The sequence below is a fragment of the Poecilia reticulata genome, linkage group LG20, assembly GCF_000633615.1.
Source record: "Poecilia reticulata strain Guanapo linkage group LG20, Guppy_female_1.0+MT, whole genome shotgun sequence".
NCBI lineage: Eukaryota > Metazoa > Chordata > Actinopteri > Cyprinodontiformes > Poeciliidae > Poecilia > Poecilia reticulata.
In genome coordinates, this window is record NC_024350.1 from 10,720,006 (window position 1) to 10,741,213 (window position 21,208).

The window sequence follows — 21,208 nt, forward strand, 5'->3', positions numbered from 1 at the left end:
CTTTCTTGCGTTAAAAATTATGTAAAATAGTCTCATAACTCTGGGAATTGACGTCAGGAATCTTTATACGAAAACTTATATGACTCATAACTTTACAAAAAGAAATCAATCGTACGGTATCACCATTAAGCCTGCATAAGCATGCCAACATAGTTGTGTGAGGCATTATGTTTAAATACTAAACTTCCGCTTACCGAAATGAATATTTCAGCCGCTATGCCTGCCTGACCTGGGTTGCCTAGCAACTAAGTGTCAACTTCCTTTTTTTCCAGAATGCACATACAGCTTACAGGCTGGTCGATTTATTGTGCTAATTATAAAACCTATAAGCTCAATAGAACATCCACCATAGTGGTTTCTTGGCTACTTCAGGAGTTGGTTTTTATAGTGCAATAGTCGGCTACAGGTTAGCTAAACACTTTACCTAACTATTGTGCGACCAAAGTGTGTCAAGCAGCATTTGAATAGCTGCTAGCTGTTCTTTAAACAACAAAATGGGAAAGAAGACGGGGAAGGACAAGGAGAAAGAGGACAAGGAGGCGGTATGAAACCCACCTTATAACTTAACCCATCTAATAACTGTTATTTAAAACAAGCAAACAATAAACAAAAACAAACAGACGAACAAATAAAAATAGAAACGGATGGCTATTTTTGATCACATGGAATTATGGATGTAAAAAAAAGCCTATAACCTATGTTATTTGAGTGATGTAGCATAATCTTAATTTAAAATGCATTTTAAAAAGCCTGCATTTAAACCCACGTTGAGTATTCAGTCATTAAATATTTCAATATAAAGAAATATCTGTTTTTAAGAGAATTTATTATTATTTCTTGGTAAGCCTTCTCTGACTTATGATTTCTTCACATTGATCTGAGTTTGCATGAACATTTAGCTGGTACTAATCCAGGTTTTTATATTTTTCCAAGTGGTCACTGTGTCGTGCTGTAAATAAACAGCATGACACAGTGACCAATTTCTTTTGCTAATGTACGCCACTATAGTAAACACAATGGTAAAGGAGGTTAAAAAAAAATAAGCTCACTACTATAAAACTACAACAAAGTCCCAAAGATCACACCGCATTACCAGAATGCAATTCAGAATCCCAACTGGGTGTTCTGAATTGATGGCGCATAAAATCTCATTAATTTGTTTGAATGAGATTGCAATTGACCTTTTCAACATCAAACACTACAGATAGGTTCTGTTGTGAAACAAAAGATTAATATACAGAAAGCACCTCATGTTAAATATTGTGGAGAATCTGTGATGCTGTGGGTTTGTTTCCCTTCCAAAGACCAATTAAATTTTCTTGACTTTCATTATGAACTCTACAAGATTTGAAGAGAAAACTGGTGGCCTCTGTCAGAAACCAGAAAAACTCAAAGATTATTTTCTATAAAATGTTCTTACAGGAGACAAAGTGATCAATAGAGGCTGTTAATGCATTGGCATCAGTAATTTTGACACTGATAGCCACTGATATAAAGAGTTATTTTTAAAATGGATGCATGTTCATCCCTGAAAATATGTGTTGCAATTTAATGTTTTTACTTTTTCTTATTTTCAAAAAGAATATTTTTTTTCCAAAAAGTTTGTAAGAGAACATGTTACTATGTTAAACGATGAATTTATTTTCAGGTATTTTTCTCCTTTTTTCTACAACATGTTCCTCCACATATGCACAATATGTTCTTTTTTTCTTCTTTCTTTTGTTTCTGTCATAGTAATTCTGTCTTTCTCTGTTGGCACTCAGTTTGAAGCTCTGTCTCTAGAGAGTAAAGCCCCAGCAACGATGGTGTTGCTCTTAAGCTCTCAAGAGGAAGACATTCTACTAAAAGCAAGTGAAGCGCTCCAAAAGTTTGCTGAGAAAGGTAGAAAAAACCCCCCACCACAGACACTAAATCAAACATTAGTATTTTTTGTGTATTAATATTGGACAGCTATGTTCTATTCAAACTCATATTTTAGACAAAATTTTCTTTTATTTGTCTGCCTTTAAAGTCAGCTATTCTTTGGTAATAAATAATAAATACTCTGCTGCCATCCTTAATCTTTCTTGCTCACTGTCTCCCCCTGTTGTTAGGAGAAGAAAACAAAGTTATGCTGCTGGGATTAGGAGTCCTTGGGCCTCTCTGCAAGCTCATTGATCACAGCAATAAACTGATCAAACGCAATGCCCTCATGACCTTGGGTTATATGGCCACCAATGGTAGGTTCTGTGTAGTTCGTCAGCTATGAAATAAATGTAGATGGATTTTGAAGGAATCGGTCTTTTGTCAATACCAGTACATTTTTCTGCCCGTCTTGCTAACCTTTGACTAGATCTACATGTTTTAAATGACTGGTTGACTTTGAAGGGCTTATTCATTATTTTAACTAAAAGGCGAAGTTAGCGAAGCTCTGAAAAAAGAGGATTTCATTCCATCGCTTTTACAGAAGCTCACACCTGAAGGTGAGTTAATTTGATCTTCAAATTTTGTCTCCTAATTATTGTGAAAGCGATCAAAACATTGAAAGTCTGACTTTTAAGTTAGTTGATGTCTTATTTCTTTCCGACATTTACTACCCTGTCTTTCTTTCTCCAGAGGATGTTTTCGTGCATGAGTTTGCAACACTGTGCCTTGCCGCTGTGGCAGTGGATTTCACCTGCAGAGTCCGGATCAACGCCAACGATGGTATGCCACTTTTAATCAAACTCCTCAGCAGCCCGGACCCAGATGTCGCGAAGAACTCATTGGAGATCATCTTCAACCTAGTTCAGGTGACTCAGAGCTATGAGCCTAGAGAAAATTACAGGACTATGCTGCAGTAAGCCTTTTCATTTGAAAATATGCCAACATTCGTCAGCATTTAAAACACAACTGAACATATGACTGTCATGTTTTATGACCTTCTTCTGACCTCTTTGATTTTGATGAATGAAGGACCTCGAGAACCTCGAGGTGCTGCACGAGTTAGGTGCTATCCCCCCTCTTCTGGAGCTGCTCAAGTCCGACTTTCCTGTCATCCAGCATTTAGCCTTACAGATATTTCAGTGTGTCACTACCGATTTGGAAACACGGAAGACCTTCAGGGAGGAGCTGGGATTTGAGAGGTTCCTGGATCTTCTCGATAATATGGTGAGTATAGTAGTTTGCCCAAAGTATTCACACTCATCAAATCTTTTCATTTTTATCATATTTCAGCCATACACTTCAACTTATTTTATTTGAATTAGGATTAGGCTCAGACCAACACAAAGCATCACATATTTGTAAAGTAAAAATTATACAAGATTGTCAACATCTATACAATTAAAAATCCGAAAAGTGTGGTGTGTATTTGTATTTACCCTCCGATGAATCGATACCTGGAAGTTGCTTTTCGCTGTTCTGCAGGTGGATGTTTTTGGGTTATATCTCTACCACATGTACGTATCTAGAAATGCTTTGTCCAGTCATCTCTTTGCATGCAGGTCTAGTTCACATGTGGTCTCTTAAGAGTAGAGCACTTTTTTCCATGTGTGGTGAACTTCGGAGAGAACTTCTTGTGGCTTCCAGTCACCAGTGTTTTGGACTGGACCGGATTTTATTTAGGGACATCTGAGTAAGGATGGTTAAATACAAAAATGCCTGGCACACTTCTTAGATTTTGTATTTGTAAAATGTTTGAAAATCCCAAAACATTTTTTTTCCACTTCATAATTATGCACAACTTTGTTTTGGCCATCACAATTCTAATGAATTATATTGTACCTTTCTGACGGGAAAGAGTCAAAGGGTCATGTTGGTTGTGTGAAAAATGTGCTTTTGAAAACCATGTCTTCATTTTGTCATTTTTGTGAATATTATTGCAATAGGGTTAAGAAAGAGATGTAGTAAGAACTATTTAGAACTACTATTTGTGTGCTATAACACTGCTTATCCAATACGTTTTCTTTGTTTATGTCTCTAAAAGGAGTTTAACGACCTACATGCAGAGGCCTTGCAAACAGTGTCAAACTGTCTGGGTGATATTGAGACTCTTCATATCATCCACCTTAACGGGGGACTTACGAGGCTGGGGGAGTTTGTCCTCACACCAAGCAGTCCCGAAATCCAGTCCATTGCAATCAAATGCATCACAAGGGCAGCTCAGAGTTGTAAGAACGTTAAACAATTATGACATCAGGAACAGATTTAAGAAAATTTAGAACACACTCATAGTAGCTGCTGACTTTCTTTGATGTTTGCTCGGATGTTTCTGAATGTAGCCGAAAGCCGCAAAGTTTTCCACGAGCAGATGATCGAGAAAGTTCTAGTAGAGCTTCTGTCTGCGGCCGATGACAATGTGAAAGCTTCCGCCTGTCAGGCTATTGCAGCCATGAGCTTCCACCCTTGCAGCAAAGACCGCTTCAGAGAGTTGGGTACGTAAAAATACACAGACTATATACAGTCACTGGATTGCAGCAGCAATTACATACTGACTGCAAGGACACCTGAATTTAGTTGGTTTTGTGTGTTTCAGAGGGCGTTCCCATTGTGGTGCAGCTGCTGAATAGCGAGAGCTCGGTACTGAAAGAGGCAGCGACCCAGGCTCTCTCGAGCCTCACACATAGCAACGAGGCCAATGCGCTGTGAGTGACAAACATCCTGACCACTTCTCCTCCTGCATGTGTTTCAGTAGTGACTTAGAGACAGTTCTAAACAAGGATTAAGTTTCATGAAGTAAACCACGTCCTAATACGCTACCATGCTTAAAAAAACAAGCCAAAAAAAAAAAACTGTGGAAATGCAACAGTACATGAACAGCATACTGATTAGTGAAACCTTTGAGATTTGATTCCTTTGTACAAGCAAGCAAGACAATAAAGATAAACTGCCGTCCGACAACAAAAAGCTTTGCAAAACAAAAGACATACTGTTAATGAAAATTACTAATTGGGCTCAAGGACATTTGTGAAATCCTTGTCAATGTATAGCATTGAAAGGAATACAAAATAAAGGAAGAACAAATAACGAGGCAAACGATGAACAAGTTTAAATACTTTTAGAGGGACAGTTTGTTTTTAGGCTAGATACCATTTCTTTCTTCTCATCTTGTTTTTTTTTCTGTGAATTTTGATCACATTTCTCCTGAAACCTGTCACCTAGTCACTTATTTTCTTGCTTCTTTTTGCATCATACCCTCATTACTCATTACTCTTGTTCTCCAGAAAAACTCTGCATCGTCCATCATCTCTGGCTCATTAAACACCTTACTCCCACCTTGAATACATCCAATTCATTGACATCCTTTTCCTGTTTTTGTTCAGATTCGTCGCATGTCTGTACTTGCCGGAATGAGACACATGTCAAATATACATTAGATAGTCTGTGCTTGCAGGACACCAACATGGAGACTGCAACGTCCGTAACAGTCAGTTAGATTTCATCGTGTGCTGAGCACCCCATTTCTAACATGGTATCTTCCAGTGCGGTGTATGAGGCAAGGGGCCATGAGATCCTCATCCAGCAGCTCTCTGAAAGCTCTGCAATCACAGTGGCCAGCTCTGTTGCCACTATTTCTAATATGGCAGAACAGGAGATCATCCAGTCCAGCATCCTGTCACTAGGAGGCGTACAGGCTCTGGTTGAACCCTTGAAGTCCACAGACACACAGGTCCTGATGTACACTGCCATGTGTGTGGCACATCTGGTCTGTGACAACGAAGAGAGGGACAAGGTTTGTCTAATGAATGATCCCAGCTTAGAGTGATGCAAATAATGGGCCATTGGTTTGTTTGTTGTTTTTCTTTTATTGTCAAGAAAAAATTACAAAGTACCAAAGTAAAATTAATAATATTCCTGCTGCTTTCAACTAACAAAACACCGTGCCTCGCAAAAGTACTCAAACCTACACCCAAGAGGCCAATGGTTACTCTAGAGGAGCTGAAGAGACTCAGCTTAGATGGGAGAATTTGTTTACTGAACTATTTTTATGAAAAAAAAAAAAAAAAATCAATAAAAGCCTCAAATGTGGTATTTTTTTTTTTTTTAAAACATAGCTAGAAGAAAGCAATCGCCCAAATAAGGGCTTTTTTGTGTGTGCCATAAGCCTTATTGCAGACACACCAAACATGTGGAAGGTGTTTCGTCCACGTTAAACCAAAATCAAACTTGGCCACCTTGCAGCAGAATGATAGCGACAGTGGAACAAGACAATGTTCCCATAGTATAAGATAAAATGACTCTTTCCACTAAAATAAGTTCCTAGTGCTGAATAATTAATTTTAAGTTTTTTTTTTATTATTTTCATAGTGTATTAATATATTTACACAAGAAACTATACCAAAAATACTTGCTAAGATTTTTGCTTTTGCTGTGAAGGTTGTTCTGCTGAAAGGTGGCCAAGTTTGATTTTGGTGCTGATTTGTTTGGATGGAAGTATCCCAGTCAAGAGTCCAGATCTGATGTTCATAGACACTATCCAATCAATATGGCAATTTCATTTCACAATTATTGACTACTTTGTATTATTCTCACTCAACAAAATTAACATAATGTTCATGCTGAAATGTAAGAACATGTGAAACAGTTTAAGGGTGAGAATACTTTTGCAAAGTACTGCATTTAAACCACATAAATCATTTAAAAAAGCAACTCGTTTAGCATATTTTAAAAAAATTCTTTCCCATAATGCCTGAAACTCTACCTCTTGTTTGAAAACAGTTTCACAAAGCTGGAGGCCTCAAACCGCTCGTCAATCTGCTGCATTCCAATGACAAAGAGGTGCTGAGACACGCGTGCTTCGCCGTGAACGTTTGCGCTGGGGATACAGCTTCTGCTGTGACGATGTGCAGACTTGGGTAAAACACAGATATAACATACAGCAATAAAAATTCAACTATAATTCTGAATATTTATGGCTTGAAATTCAGAAAAGGCAAAGCTTTGTTTAGTTACAACATGCTGAAGCTGGGCATAATGTCTTAATTGTAATTTTTCAACCAGCCAGCAGGTGGTGGCATAGTACAATATATTGGGTCTTTTAATATGGAAAACTATAGTTCGTATGTGTTCTGAACACGTTTTTCCTCATGATTATTTGTCTCAGGGCCCTGGAAATACTTCAGGAAATCAACCAGTCAGCAAACCGAAGGAACAGTTTCAGCAAGTTGGCCACGACCAGCCTACTTAACTCCAACTTGCCTGTTAAATACAACCGGCTGGGACGTTTGACTGCAAATGACATTATTACAAGCAACTTCTTTGATGCTGGGCAGGTTCGTTTACTAAAATGTGAAGGTCCTGAGTGACAATAAAGAACAACATCAACAGGGAACAAGACAAATCATCTTGTTCAATGCCGATACCTGCTTGTGACCAAAAATAACATAAATTGTCACCAAGTTGCCTGGGCTCAAACTAGGTTTTTTAGCCCAGGAAAACCAGTTGTTTCCCTGGAGTTCTCAAGGACAGTTACTCAGGTTGTCTTTGTCTGATGTTATCATCTTTTCGATGATCTGAAATATTTAGTATTGACAAAAACACAAAAAAAGGCAAAAACACTTTTTTTTACAGGGGTGTACACTTGAAAATGATAATACCAGATCATGTTTTTTCCCACTTGGCTCTCTGGACAACAACCAAAATATTAGTCAGAGGTTATTTGTTATTGTCTTTTTTTTGCCGTCTTTAACAAAGAACAAAGTATTACCTTATCACCCTTTGATGTATTTCTCTCTGTTTCATACAGGCTCGTGTGGGTGAGCCGTTTCTGACTTTGGAGGAGTTGATCAGCCAGCCACTCAACCAGCAGCGGGCGATTATTGTTTTCAACGTCCCAGTAGAGTATGAATCTTGAAAAATGCTATAATTTTGCCACTTAATAGATTCCAGTTTTGCATTGTAGAATCTTGTCAAAACAGAGACGTGCAAAGACGCTTGGATCAAAGACTGTGTTGTGGCAAATGTATGGAGCTGAACCCAGTCAGACCATTTTGTAGAATCATTTGTTCATTACAAAAAAATAAGTTTAAGAACGAATTTGGAATTAGCTACAAAGCTATTCATTCATATCTCATTATTGTTTCTGAGGTCACCCACCCTCCCCCTGGCTGCGCCAATCCTATGCTCCACTTTTCCTAGGTTTTTGTTTCCTTTTTTCTTCTCCCCTCTTGCCTTCAGTGTGCCCCATCAATGTGGACTCACTGGGTAAATGATCCCCCTTTTAAGATGCCAAACACTCAGCGCTGTTTTGTGTATACCAAGGAACTTACACACATAATTATGAGCACACACTGAGGGTGTGTTGTATTCATCTAACCTACAAACATTCACTGTAGGATGCCAGGAATCACAGTTTATATGTTGCAAATATTCTACCTCATTTACTAAACACTCTACATGTATGTACCCAGTAACACATTGTGCAATAAAAAACTGCGCACAAGGCACCTCACATTCACTCCTTCTCTTTCCTAGAATGCAAAAGAAAAAAAACCCCAACACATTCATTCCTAATCAGCCTGTTGTGTAATCCAAGCTTAGGTTTGTCCAACTCAAGTTAAACTTAGCATACATCCCATTGCAGCTCGGTTAGATTTTTGGCTTCTGCTTCATTCTCGTTAGAAATGCAGTGGGTGGTCAAAGCACAAACATTCTGTGTTCTCAAAAGCTTTTTGAATCGGTTTCTTTGGGACACAGAGTAGCACCCAGCACAAATAGTGGCCTCTCTTGTGGAAAGCATTCAGATAAATGTGTATCTTTCATTGCAGTAATTTTACACAAAAGGGAAACTCTCATCTGGTAAGAAAAATCAGTTTGACTTATATCAATCAATCAAATTTTATTTGTATAGCACATTTCAGAAGCAAGGCATTTCAAAGTGCTTTACATAATTAAAATAAAAACAGCATGTGACAGTGAATAAACAGTTAGAAAGACAAGGAGAATTAAAAAAAAAATTTAAAAGAAAAAGAACAAAAAAAGTTAAAAAATATAAAAACATTAAAACTAGCACCCCTTGTAGGACTTCAGTTAAACGTCTCACACCTCAGAGTTTTAGTTAAAACGCCATTTAACAAGGATTCTCACACCTCAGAGTTTTAGTTAAAATGCCATTTAACAAGGATTCTCACACCTCAGAGTTTTAGTTAAGATGTCATTTAACAAGGATTCTCACACCCCTAGATATAGATTCATTCAACTGGGACGTTTTCCGGGGGGCTTTACATATAGAGTGTAAAAGAGAAATAAAAAGAAGTTAATAACTAGATGAAAAGTAAAGATAAAAACATTAAAAAGATCAAAGACATCAAAACCTGCACTCTAAACCTAATTTAGCCATAAGCAACTCTAAACAGGTGGGTTTTAAGTTGAGATTTAAAGGCACCCAGTGTTTCAGCTGTTTTACAGTTACAATTGTTTTGAAAAAAAAAGAAAAGAAAAAAAAGATTGGTGCCACAATTATTGTTCCCGTAACAATACTTGACATGTAACTGAGTCTTTGGGTCTAAGGTTTTATTTTCTGTTTCCTGAAGGAAACTGAAATTTCAGATTAAATTACATAGTTTAAATGAAAAACTGTATTTATAAAACATGTGGAATTGAAATGTAAGCTTATGCATTATAAAAACATGAAAAACACAATTTAATTATAGGAAAGGGAACACCATCACTTGTCACTGTAATACTCACTTTGCAAGTATAAGCTTTTAGGAATGTGGTTGTTTTTTAATTCAATCAATTTTTATTTTTTTATTTTTACTTTTACTAGTGTTTTATCTAAAACTCAAATAAAAGAACAACTTTGAGAAATACAAATAAGATTTGCAACATAGAGCACCAGTGACGTGCGGTGAGGTTCATTGCTGGTGAGGCACTGACTTATGACTTATCCACTATGCATGTTATTGGACGTACGGAAATTTCGCGCAGGCATACAACGCTGTGGGGCAAAAAGACTAATCTTTTACATGTCATCCATAGCCGCGTTAACTCAGTGAAACTTAGAAATGTAGCAGTGACGTGCGGTCAGGGGAGGCAGGTTCCTCCTGTCACTCTGACAGGAGGAACCACAGAGCCTCACCTGTCATCATGGAAAAATAATATAGCCTATAATAATAAAATTATTTAGAAAGATATTTTCACCCTGTTGTTTGTACTATAAAGTACCTATTTTTCATTTAATTTAACCAAATCTGATTTTTTTTTTTTCAAAATCGCTGAATTTTCGAATATTCCCATTCAAATGCTCAGAAGCGAAGCCGGTGAGGCAGCAGCGAGCTGAGCCTCACCTGGGATTGCGAAACCTCTCTCTAATGCACCGGTTGCCATTCTATGAGAGCATGCTCCTCCTGTCTGTACGTCGTTAAAAACATTTTATGTATGAACTGATTTTCCATAATTTAGCTTATGTATTTACTGTGTTTTTATTGTCACCAACTGTGTGTGTAATGTGTTTCGTGTGCTGAGGAGCGATCAGAAACGGCAGAGAACAGATTCGAGGTGAGGCAGGCAGTTCTCCTGCCCATGGCAAGGGGCGCTCATGAATCCAGACATTGTGACTCCACATCTGCAGAGTAAGAAACAGTAACAGCGAGCTAGCCATACAATAGCTGCGCTGATACAGAGAGCGAGAAAGACGTGGTTTTGAGTTGTACTTTAACGGTTTCTCCCTTTGCTGTTAAGCACAGCACGAAATTAATAATATACATGTCTAAGTTTGATTGAGATGGAATTATTCTGCGGCGGCAGCGCGGCTAAGAATCACATGTCTTTTTGCCCTCTGGCATTGTACGCATGAGCGAAATTTCCTTACATAAACAATAACATGCAGGGGGTCTAGATTTTGCTGTGAAGGTAGATTAAGCTATCCCTTCTACTTTACGGAATTATTTAGACATACAAACTGTAGCCCACAAAACGCACATTTCATAAAAAAAACAAAACTAAACAAAACAAAAACATCTTATTGCTGTCTTACCTTTACTTATCAATTAAATCCATGCACCACTAATTCTGCACAAAAATATCCGTTCATCCAAAGCCAAGTCTATCCTCGGCATGTCTTTTCTACTCCGTTTAAGAATCGTCAAACTGTCTCGAAGCAAAACTTTCAGCTCCSGTGTTGGTCTTCCTTTAGTTATTATCTCCTGCTTCAATTGAAAATCCACTTTAGAAAACTGTTTAAGCGTAGAAATGTAGTCTTTCATGTTGACGTTGGAAGAGAAGAGAAAACGAATATATCGCTGTACTGGCTAGTTCCATGAGAAGGACCTCGCGCTGCAGCAAACAGAAAGGGGCGGGGACGGAACACTGTCAGTCTCTTACCTTATTTGGAAATGGGACCATTGCACTCCGGAAGTGAAGAGGGCGCTATTTCCTATATTATCCGCGGTCTCCTTTTGTAATTTTCTTTTTAAATTTGTGATATAGCTTCATCTGTAGGAAGGAGTTTCACTCTCGGCATGTATTTCCTTCAGCCCACTGGCTGTAATGTTGACACCTTGAGATGCCATGAGACCTAAATCCTGAACATCATCTCATGGAGTGCATCCCAGTTCCAGTTTTCCATGTCTGGCATATAACCATTCATTTTAGCTTTTAAACTGGTTCTATTGATCCTGTGTCCAGACATAGGGACAATCAGTAGCCTAGCATCATGACCTGTTTGTTCTGAAGATCCTGCAGCTTCCACTTCTCTTCCCAACATGGCGCCTCCTCACTCTGACAGGAGGAACCACAGAGCTCTGTTAGGTTAAAGCTCATCTTCTGAAGTTGGGGATATTTTTCCTCCCACAGGTTCCAGAGGAATCACCTCAAACCAGATGTTGGACTGGATTTTATTTTAATGTCATTTGTAAATGTTAGCTCCTCATTTTCAACAGTGGAGCTATAAAGGTTGAAAAACGTTATTATTTTGGAGAAAATCTCAACATCAATATTTCCACTAAATAAGAGGCAAAAAACAAAATTGTTTGATAAAGGAAAAGCCTCTCAGACTCTGAGCCCGACAGCACCAAACTATTTTTTATATTAGACAATTAATTTATTTTCACACAATTATCGCGGTAGAATACATTTGCTTATTAAATACTTAATGAAACATATTTACCGTGTTTGATGTTTGTTGTAAATGACGTATACTCACAAAGAACGAGCTAATTAGTCTAAGTCTGTAGTTTAGTGAATGTTCAGAAACTACAGCGGCTGCGATGCGCCGCAGCAAAGATAAACCACTAAACCACTCGCACATTTTTACTCTTCGTCTCTGTCATTTAAGCACATCCGTTGCCATGGCAACCTCCTGCGCTCCACAAGCCGACCAGAGATTACGTTAAAAACATAACATTTAGTCTGTTACGATATTAGGTTTTCAGGCTTGATATTTATTTTGCGATTATTAATAAGCCTCCCTGAACACAGCGATGGTTTATTAGTTAATTTTAAACTCCTGCTCTGCTCATTATTTTGATAATGGAACCGAAACCCACAGAATTGCGCAACACCTTGTTGAAACAATAATTACTGAGATTATTATTGTTGTTGAATCATTAATTTGAACACGTTTTGTTGATTTTTTTGTTGTTCTTTAATAAAGTTATTAACGTTTTGATAAGGAGTCAGAGGAGGACGTGCTGGTCTCAGCGTCCTGGCTGCGTTCAGTTTGTCACCTAATTGACCTTACCAAGCTCCGCCCAGAAACGCCCCTCGAAAGTCCCATGTGACTTCATGTCTCACATTAACCTCCTCGCAGAGCTTAGCTTCTATGGGATTTTTCATTTCGACTGACTGCAGAGTATTTCTGAGTCGATTAGTTTAGCATTTCTGCCAAATTTTCACAAAATATCAGCCACGACAATGGACAGGGGAACCAACAAGTTCATGTCATCTTTTTTGGATGACATCAAGATGTTTTAGCCACACGATGCCTCTAACATTGTGCGAGTTGCAGCTAAATGCTACCAGTCGATGAGGAAAACAGCAGATCCTCACACCCTCAGCATAAATAGAGCTTTGGACAAGATCACTGATGCCTATTGTTCTTGCAAGGCTGGGTAAGTCGGGCATTCATGGTTTTGAGGGTTTGAATGTGCCTAGGACTTATACACGGTACTCGGTGCTAACGTGGCTAACACGATTACAGTTTAGTAAAAGTTAGTGTGGCTAACGCGATTACAGTTTAGTTAAAGTTAGTGTGGCTAACACGATTACAGTTTAGTAAAAAGCATTTTCAGGTGAAATAAAATCTTTAATGTATGTCAGATACGGTACACATTGCATATTGATCTGTTCAGCTAACGTAAGACTGTAACAGACAGGCTTCAAGGTGTAGAAGTTGTATCGGTACTGCCATACAACTTCTACACCATATATATATATGGATATATATTTTATATATATTCATATATTAAATGGATATAAAATGTATATCCATTTTATAATGGATATCCATTATAAAAGGTTTTCATAATGGATGTGTTTATTATTGACTTTATTTTTTCATTCACTAAACACAAAGAAACCAAAGCAATAATACTTACGCCAGCAGACACTTTGTTCTTATTGATCCTACGACGGTTGAGCTGCAAATGCGGTCATGCATAAGCTTTAATCCAAGCAAGGCTTTCCTTTTCAGATTTTGGAAATCTGTGAATTTTAGTTCCACAAACACGATCAGGATACCTGACATCGCCTGTACAGATACCCCACTGACGGAGAATCATTTTTTTTTTCGAGTCCTGACGGAAAAACTCTGTCGGTCTGCTAGTCCACAATGTACATTAGCATGAGTTTGTGAGCCGGTAATCCACCTGATAGCTGCGCTGTGACATAAAATGGGGTCCATGCCGAGATCGACTCAAAACTTTCCGCGATCGACGTGTTGCACCGCTGCTCTAGCAAAGCACGAACAGTTCAGAAACAATATGAAATGGGGAAAAAGTTATTTATTAACCGATTAAGTCGTGTTTTAGATTGTTCTTGAAAAACGAATCAGTCACGTCTAATTAATGGGCGCAGTCGTGGCTGCACAGTGAACCCACTGATTTTTTACAGCAGACAGCCGCTCCCCTCTTTGGCAGGTACTGCGTACTCCCTCTAAATCTTTTAGGGATAGATATTCAGAAAGGATTTTTTTATTGATTGATTTTAGTTGCCTCTGTGATGAACTCTTTGCGTAAAATCTATAATGTCTGCGCATGTGCACCAGTCAAGGGTGTTAATTATAACACAGTGGCACAGTTGGTAGAGCTGTTGCCTTGCAGCAAGAAGGTTCTGGGTTCGATTCCCGGCCCCTGTCTTTCTGCATGGAGTTTGCATGTTCTCCCTGTGCATGCGTGTGTTTTCTCTGGGTACTCCGGCTTCCTCCCACAGTCCAAAAACATGACTGTCAGGTTAATTGGCCTCTCCAAATTGTCCCTAGGTGTGAGTGTGTGTGCATGGTTGTGTGTCTCTGTGTTGCCCTGTGACAGACTGGCGACCTGTCCAGGGTGTACCCCGCCTCTCGCCCGGAACGTTAGCTGGAGATAGGCACCAGCAACCCTCCCGACCCCACTAAGGGACAAGGGTGTAAAGAAAATCAATGGATATATATGTGTGTGTGTGTGTGTATGCATATATTGATCTGATAGATCTAGATACACACACATCATTTTAAGTTTTATCTTGCCCAGAGGTGTTGATGAGATGGTGATCTCCAAATTAAGTTCTTTTGCACAAGTCACCTCATACTGATAATGTTCTGCTTTCTGTCTCAGCGCAGCAACTTCTGCTTCATATCTCCTGTTTAGTTCCTTATATGAAATCTCAGATAGCTCCAGCTGAGTCTGCAGACGTCTCTCCGTTTCCTGCAGGCAGGCGATCTCTTTGGACAGTTTTTCATGGACCTCGTCCTTCTCGGCTCTCAGGTTTTCAGACATATGTTGCTCGTGCCTGATTCTCTCTTCATAAAATAGCTGCATATCAACCTGCAGGTTCCCCTCAAATGCGGCTTCAGATTTTGATTGAAGGTCCTCGTACCGACTCTTCATTTGGTCCAGCTGTTGTTGAAGGGCGTCACTCTTTTCTTTTTCTGCCCGGATTGCTTCCTTGCTGGCGATACGAGCGGCCTTCAGTTGCTCAAAGTCCTGCTGCAGCTGCATTTTCCGCTTGTGCTTTATGCCATTCTGCACCTGGGAAGTGATACCAGCATGGCTGAGAGACTCCGAGTTGGAAACCTCTTCTGCTTATACAGTGTAGGGCGGCTCCGATTTATTCTTTTGTTCATGGTTGTTTTTCTTTCAGGCATTGCGTCTTAGGACAGTTGTCCCATCTTTTTTTGCTCTTACTTCTTTAGTTTTGGGTAGTTGGTATGATGCGTATCCATGGCAAAGAGGTATTGTTTTTACTTCTGGGAGAAGCTAATTATCATCTCAAAAGCTCAAATAGTGAACTAACTACTGCCACCTGTACTACAACCGCAAATCTCATTAGACTTTATAAGAAGGCTTTGTAACTATGGAGAAGATTTCTTCCATAGTTTGTAATGGAGTCTGAAAAGGAGCATGATGAAGTTTAACTTATATAATCACACACCTTTTCGATTCAGTAATTCATAACATAAATAGTCTTCCTATTTCCCATATCCCTTCTAAATAAAGATGAAAATAATACATACACACAAACATACATATACGCACATACAAATCTACCTGCAAAAGAGCAACCATTTTACATACATAAACCTTTTGTGTGTCACAGAGAGACAGTAGAGCCGGTAGAAGAGAGAAAACCCAGCCCAACAGAATCAGAAATCAAGAAAGGACGAATGACACCAAAGTAGGTGGAATATTAGGACACATACAATATCAAAAGAAATGTTATTTGCTGCAAAGTCTTAACCTGAACTAATTTTAGTATCAAATTTGAGGCATGAGTGTTCGTCTCTATTACAGTTGGATTTAACTATTTCTCTGTACAGAAGGAGAAGAGAGAAAGACAAACCCGACGAAGAGCCCCAAGATGTTCTTGCAGAGAAGTCACCAATTATTTCTGGGGACGTCTCCTTGCTTATGCTAGTTAAAGAGGCCAAAGACTCCGTCCTTTCACTGACAGATGAACGAGAGCAGTATGCGGCCTTGGCCAGGTATACATTTATTTTTGTTGATAAATGTTGTTAAATAATGATATATCAAATATGCCATTGAGAATAGAAATCAGTTTTTTTTTAAATCCCAAAGTCTTGGAAACAAACAAAAATTGAAAAGGCATATTATTATAACAGAGATAGCTTCTTATAGATCAAAATCACTTTAAGTTTGAAATGTCTCAACTGTATGGGTTTTTTTGCGGTTGCTGTCAGGTTGGTGAGTGATGCCATGGGTGGAGCAGTGCCTCTGGAAAAGCTGCACAAACTAGACTGGGTGCTGCACCAAAGTGACCTCAGGTTTCAACTCAAGTCGAATGTTATTCCCATTGGTATGATAAACAAGGGAACCTACTGCCACAGAGCGCTTCTCTTCAAGGTATGACTTTCCACAGAACATTAGCAGGTTCTTAACTCTTTTGCTTGTCTTGCTCGTCCTCCGCTTTCCTATTCTTTTCTTTTTGCATGTTTTATTCTTATCTAAATAAAGTTTCTGTGTACAGCACCTCTGTTGGATTTTTGTTACAGGCACAAAACTGATTGTATTTTATTGAGATTTCATATAATAGACAAAGACTGTTGTTCTAAATTGGCATTGACCAGGGAGAGCATCAATAAGAAAAAAAAAGTGACTTTGGAGAAGCTGCAGAGAGTCCATGACCTGTGCATTTCACAAATATGGCCTCTAAGAAATACAGAAGTCATTGTTGAAGGAACGTTACAAGAAGTCCAAATTGCAGTTTTTCACAAGCAACACAGAGACACAGCAAACCTTATGGAATGAAGTGCACTGGTCTGATGAGTCGAAAATTTAATTTTTTGGTCTGCCAAACACTTTGTTTAGTGGAAAACGAACATATTGAAACATAGTGGTGGCAGAATAATGCTGAGGGGACTCTCAGTATGAACTAGTAAGATGGTAGAATATGAAGGAAGGATTAGTATAGCTAAATGCAGGGCAACTCTGGAAAAATAACTGTGACTGAGAGATTTGGGACGGGGTGGAGGCTTACCTTGCATCATTACAACATCTCTAAACATAGAGCTAAAGAGCTACGGTGAAATGGTTTGGAAAAAAGTATGTTAACGTGTTGTAGTAGCCCCATAAAAGACCTAAATCTGATAGGAAATCTGTGACAAAGCATGAAAGTTGAAGTTCACACATGCCTAAAATAAAATCCCAATAAAACAAAGTTTATAGATCAGATGACAAAATGTGTAAATGGGTTGTGAACACTTGGCTTTTCTGTATTTACGTCCCATTCTGTCTCACCTTAATCTTTTCAGTGTCTTGCCGATACCATCGAAAAGAGCTGCACTCTTGTTCGCGGTGATTACAATCGGGCCTGGAATGAAGTTCTTCTCTTCGAGGAGGTCCATGAAAACCTAAGGTCTCCGGAGCCACTCTGCTACATAGTGGACCTTATGCATCAGCCTGGAGCCTTACTGCCAATTGATTCCCCGGCTGCTCAGCAGTATCAGTCTATATAGTTTCATTCTGTTTCACATACTTGTACAAACATTCAATATACTATAGCAAAGAACTATACAATAAACTATAAGTTACCTCTTCTGTGTTTATTTTTTGTTTGGTTTTGCATGCAATAGCCAAACTGATGTTTGTTTTAATCAGACCAAACATTATTTTTTTTTTATCCTCAGGATGTAGAAATAAATCCAGTTCACCTCCTGACTATTCATCGTTCATTGAAAATGCATCTCGAATTGTGGTCTTGCCTCAACTTGAATTAATAAACGAACTTCTTTCCCACTGAAGCGTTTTCTTATCAGAAAGCAGCAGCTCACTGACGACAGGTTCTTTTTTTTTTTTTTTGCACAATCCCCTGCAATAAAAGCGGGCGAAGTGAGTCCAGATTGGCCCATTCAGGTGAAGGTTTGATTTTTGACCTGGAAGACCAGCGTGAACTCGCTGCAGCATGAACGATCCCGCCGTAACGGGAGCGCTCGGCTCCACTGATAATCCGCGCTGCACTTGACTCCGGACCGACACACACTTGACACACCGCCGCCGGGGGGGAAACATGTCGCGTTTTGTCGCTCGCCTCCTCGTTGCGGTTTCTCAACAACACGCGGCGGTCGGATCAGCGGTGATACCGCGGAGGATCCCTCCGTTCATCCGCTGTTTCTCCACATCTCCAGGTAATATAGAGCAAAGTTAATTTGTCCCGCATTAGTTTGCTCTGTGTCCCGACCTTTGACTGCTCTCCCTCTGCAGGTCTTCTCTCCCGGACAACAGGATATTGGGGCTTTTCATGTTTATTGCAGGCTTTAAATGTTTTTATTGAGGGGCAATGTAATAAAAGAGAATGTGTGATCCAACTTGGCATGAAGTTAATTTGTGCAAATGCTTTTTAAAGCGATTTAAAATTTCACCCTGGCATCCTAAGTGTTAATTTGGCTGAAAATCATACAGTAAACCTTTTCTTTGTGATGCGTTTCCAAATAAGGTCATGAATATCACTTCGTGCAAAATGCACCAGAACGTCACAACTCATACTTGGTTCTTATATTTAGATATAAAGACTGCTTCTCTCTGCAGGCCTCAAGTCTCTCACACGTTACAACAAGACTGCAGACTGGCAAAAGAAACTGACACCAGAGCAGTATTTCGTCACAAGAGAGAAAGGAACTGAAGAGGTGAGTCAAAGGAAAAAGGAGTGAATTTATCCAAAATGTATAGACAGAAAAGAACCAAGCAAATCTGTGCAACTGGAACATGACCTATGAATCGGGCACTGACTTCATGCTATCTCATCAAAAACAAGACATGGACTTTGCTCACTACTATAACGATGACCTGTTTCAGTCAGACTACTTCCTCTATGTTATGACTTTCATATGGGCTTCCCAAATCACCTTAGTAAATTTCAGGTTTTCCTAGTACTGCCACGTCAAACATTTTAGCTCAATATGACAGAATTTTTTTTGAGTATGTTGTTTTATTTCATATAAACAGAACAAAGCAAAGAAAGAAAACTTCTTATCTATTGACCCTGCTTTCAGTTTTCATTCATTCAAGTTTGGACATTTGAAAACAATATCAGTGCACTGCACACTAGTGTTGAAGATGTGTTAATGTGTATTGTTTTGGTTTTGCAAATATTCACATTCTTTACATTAAGACAACTTTGCTGCAGAGAAAGAAACCCAATCAGTCAGATCATCAGCTTAGCAGAAGTAGCAGGTGAAGCGGTGCGCTATGTCGACTTATGACCTTATACCAAGAGCTCAGAGACACTAAGGAAAATCACCAGTTTACAAAAGATATAGGTGTTAATTAACAGCGATATTGGATAGTGCCAGTATAAAAGCTTCCACTGCGCTTAGTATGGTCAATCAAAGACTTTCCTGTGCACTGATTCACAACATGCATTTCATACTATGAGTTCTTGGCTTTTCCTTAACTGAACTTCTCTTTTGGAAGATTTTAAGGAACAACTGATACTTTTGCTTCAATAACTAACCTTTTTTTAGTGCTCGTGCTTATTGGCTTGCCATTACAGTTCATTAGTTTAAATTTATCTTGTAAATAAACCTCCCCAAGACTCTCATGTTTGGACTATAAAATGATTTGTGTGTGTTTAGCCCTTTAGTGGAATCTACTTGAACCATTTTGAAATGGGAATGTACCACTGTGTTTGCTGTGAAGTTCCACTCTTCAGGTAAGCATTAAAAAGTAATCTGCATCTGCCAAAAGGTGCCTGTTAAATGTGCATTTCTTCTGCTTTTCTTCTTGGTTTTGTAGTTCAGAGGCTAAGTATGACTCAGGGACAGGCTGGCCAGCATTCAAAGAGGCTCATGGGACATGGGAGCGAGACGAGAGCCATGCCTCCATTGTTCGTCGCCCTGACAACAGCCTGGGTAGTGCTGGGACAGAGATCCTCTGTAAAAATGTGAGTTATTTTCTAATATATCTGAAAGCTTAGCTTGCTTAGTGCCGTTTAGCTGTACAATATCTTTAGATATATATTGACTAATGCATATTTGCCGTACAGTGCGATGCCCACCTTGGCCATGTGTTTGAAGACGGACCAGACCCGATGGGGCAACGGTTCTGTATAAACAGCGCAGCCCTCAAATTCAAACCCAGAGAAAATGGTGTTGCTGACACAGAAGAGCAGAAGTGATGGACTTGCTTCAGTTTTGATTGTAGCATTTACCCAGAACAAGTTGGCTACATTGTACACCAGAAATGAATCGGTTGATAAAGTAAAAAAAAAAAAAAAAAAGCCAGAGTGCTACACTCTTAAAAAAAAAACAAAAAAACATGCAGTATGTACCCTTTAAGTCATTGCTAGTGTGTTTTTACTAATGTCTGTTGAGTGCATTAAGTTTATTTTAAACTGTAATCTGAAGAAAATTACTTCTTTTTGTCATTTATGTACTTATTAATGTATTATTGCCATAAAAATGTATCTCGGTTACATTTTGGACGTTTTCTTTCCTAAAATATGTTTTAAAAAGTTGTTGCTGCCCCCTGTTGTTAGAAAAACCCAGCACAGTACTCAAAAAATGGCCTCATCTGTACCAGTAAACCAAATTAATGTTTAACTGGGTGGGCCATCCTCATTTACACAATGTTTGTAACCCTCCTGTGTCTATATCTTCTTAAGAGTTTGAGTAAAACAGATAAGGGATAGCATACAACAGAGACGGAGGTGCAAAGGGAGTCCAGCACGAAGATAAGAAGAGAATTTTGCAAACTAAGAAAATTAGGACTAAGAGAAGTACAGTGATCTGACAAGAAAATAGAGTCTTGAAGGCCTGATTGTCAGTGACACGATGAGCGGAGGATGTAGATGTGTACTGGCAGCAGCGGTGCTGTTGTGTCTTTGTCTCTTGGTTCCCACCGAGGCTGTGGGAGGAGCCAAGAGTCGACCAAAACCTCAAAGACGACCACCGAAGAAGCCAAAGGTCAAGCCCATTGACTCAACCCCACCGACTCAGAATATCGACATCCAGCAGGTAAGAGACTGGGAGTAAAATTCAAAGTACACTCCAAGCTTATCTGTGTTAACAAACTGGGATTACATGGAAATGTATACATTTTTGTCAGACATTTTGCTAAAATTACTAGATTTTATAGAAAAGTATATGTCCAAATATATA

At 39.0% G+C, this 21,208-nt stretch overlaps 3 protein-coding genes across 4 annotated transcripts in view; all 3 read left to right on the forward strand.

Annotated features, from left to right (window-relative positions):
- Positions 1-267: 267 nt before the first annotated feature.
- armc3 (armadillo repeat containing 3) lies at positions 268-17,651 on the forward strand. The gene is made up of 17 exons (XM_008438569.1): positions 268-542; positions 1,764-1,881; positions 2,094-2,219; positions 2,394-2,462; positions 2,596-2,771; positions 2,935-3,129; positions 3,947-4,130; positions 4,242-4,394; positions 4,496-4,604; positions 5,443-5,692; positions 6,679-6,815; positions 7,064-7,232; positions 7,706-7,800; positions 15,694-15,771; positions 15,914-16,078; positions 16,295-16,457; positions 17,366-17,651. Exons 1-17 carry the CDS (start codon positions 495-497, stop codon positions 17,567-17,569), a joined length of 2,439 nt encoding a protein of 812 aa, XP_008436791.1. The 5' UTR covers positions 268-494; the 3' UTR covers positions 17,570-17,651.
- Positions 17,652-17,947: 296 nt separating this feature from the next.
- Positions 17,948-20,523, forward strand: msrb2 (methionine sulfoxide reductase B2). Its single transcript, XM_008438568.2, has 5 exons — positions 17,948-18,238; positions 18,639-18,736; positions 19,685-19,761; positions 19,845-19,992; positions 20,095-20,523. The coding sequence occupies exons 1-5, from the start codon at positions 18,121-18,123 to the stop codon at positions 20,224-20,226; spliced, it is 573 nt and encodes a 190-aa protein (XP_008436790.1). The 5' UTR covers positions 17,948-18,120; the 3' UTR covers positions 20,227-20,523.
- A 100-nt stretch (positions 20,524-20,623) lies between these two features.
- c8g (complement component 8, gamma polypeptide) overlaps positions 20,624-21,208 on the forward strand; it is a 3,848-nt gene continuing 3,263 nt past the window's right edge. For both annotated transcript variants that reach the window (XM_008438567.2, XM_008438565.2), the window contains exon 1: positions 20,624-21,064. In XM_008438567.2, the coding sequence (XP_008436789.1) occupies positions 20,882-21,064 (183 nt within the window). In that variant the 5' untranslated portion in view covers positions 20,624-20,881. The remainder of the gene's footprint in view (positions 21,065-21,208) is intronic.

Coding starts and splice junctions, on each gene's coding strand:
- msrb2 (XM_008438568.2), top strand. CDS start 18,121: ATGTCGCGTTTTGTCGCTCGCCTCCTCGTTGCGGTTTCTCAACAACAC. Junction 18,239..18,638: donor CTGTTTCTCCACATCTCCAG/GTAATATAGAGC, acceptor TTCTCTCTGCAG/GCCTCAAGTCTCTCACACGT. Junction 19,762..19,844: donor TGTGAAGTTCCACTCTTCAG/GTAAGCATTAAA, acceptor TTGGTTTTGTAG/TTCAGAGGCTAAGTATGACT.
- armc3 (XM_008438569.1), top strand. CDS start 495: ATGGGAAAGAAGACGGGGAAGGACAAGGAGAAAGAGGACAAGGAGGCG. Junction 2,220..2,393: donor GGGTTATATGGCCACCAATG/GTAGGTTCTGTG, acceptor TTTAACTAAAAG/GCGAAGTTAGCGAAGCTCTG. Junction 4,605..5,442: donor AGCAACGAGGCCAATGCGCT/GTGAGTGACAAA, acceptor GGTATCTTCCAG/TGCGGTGTATGAGGCAAGGG.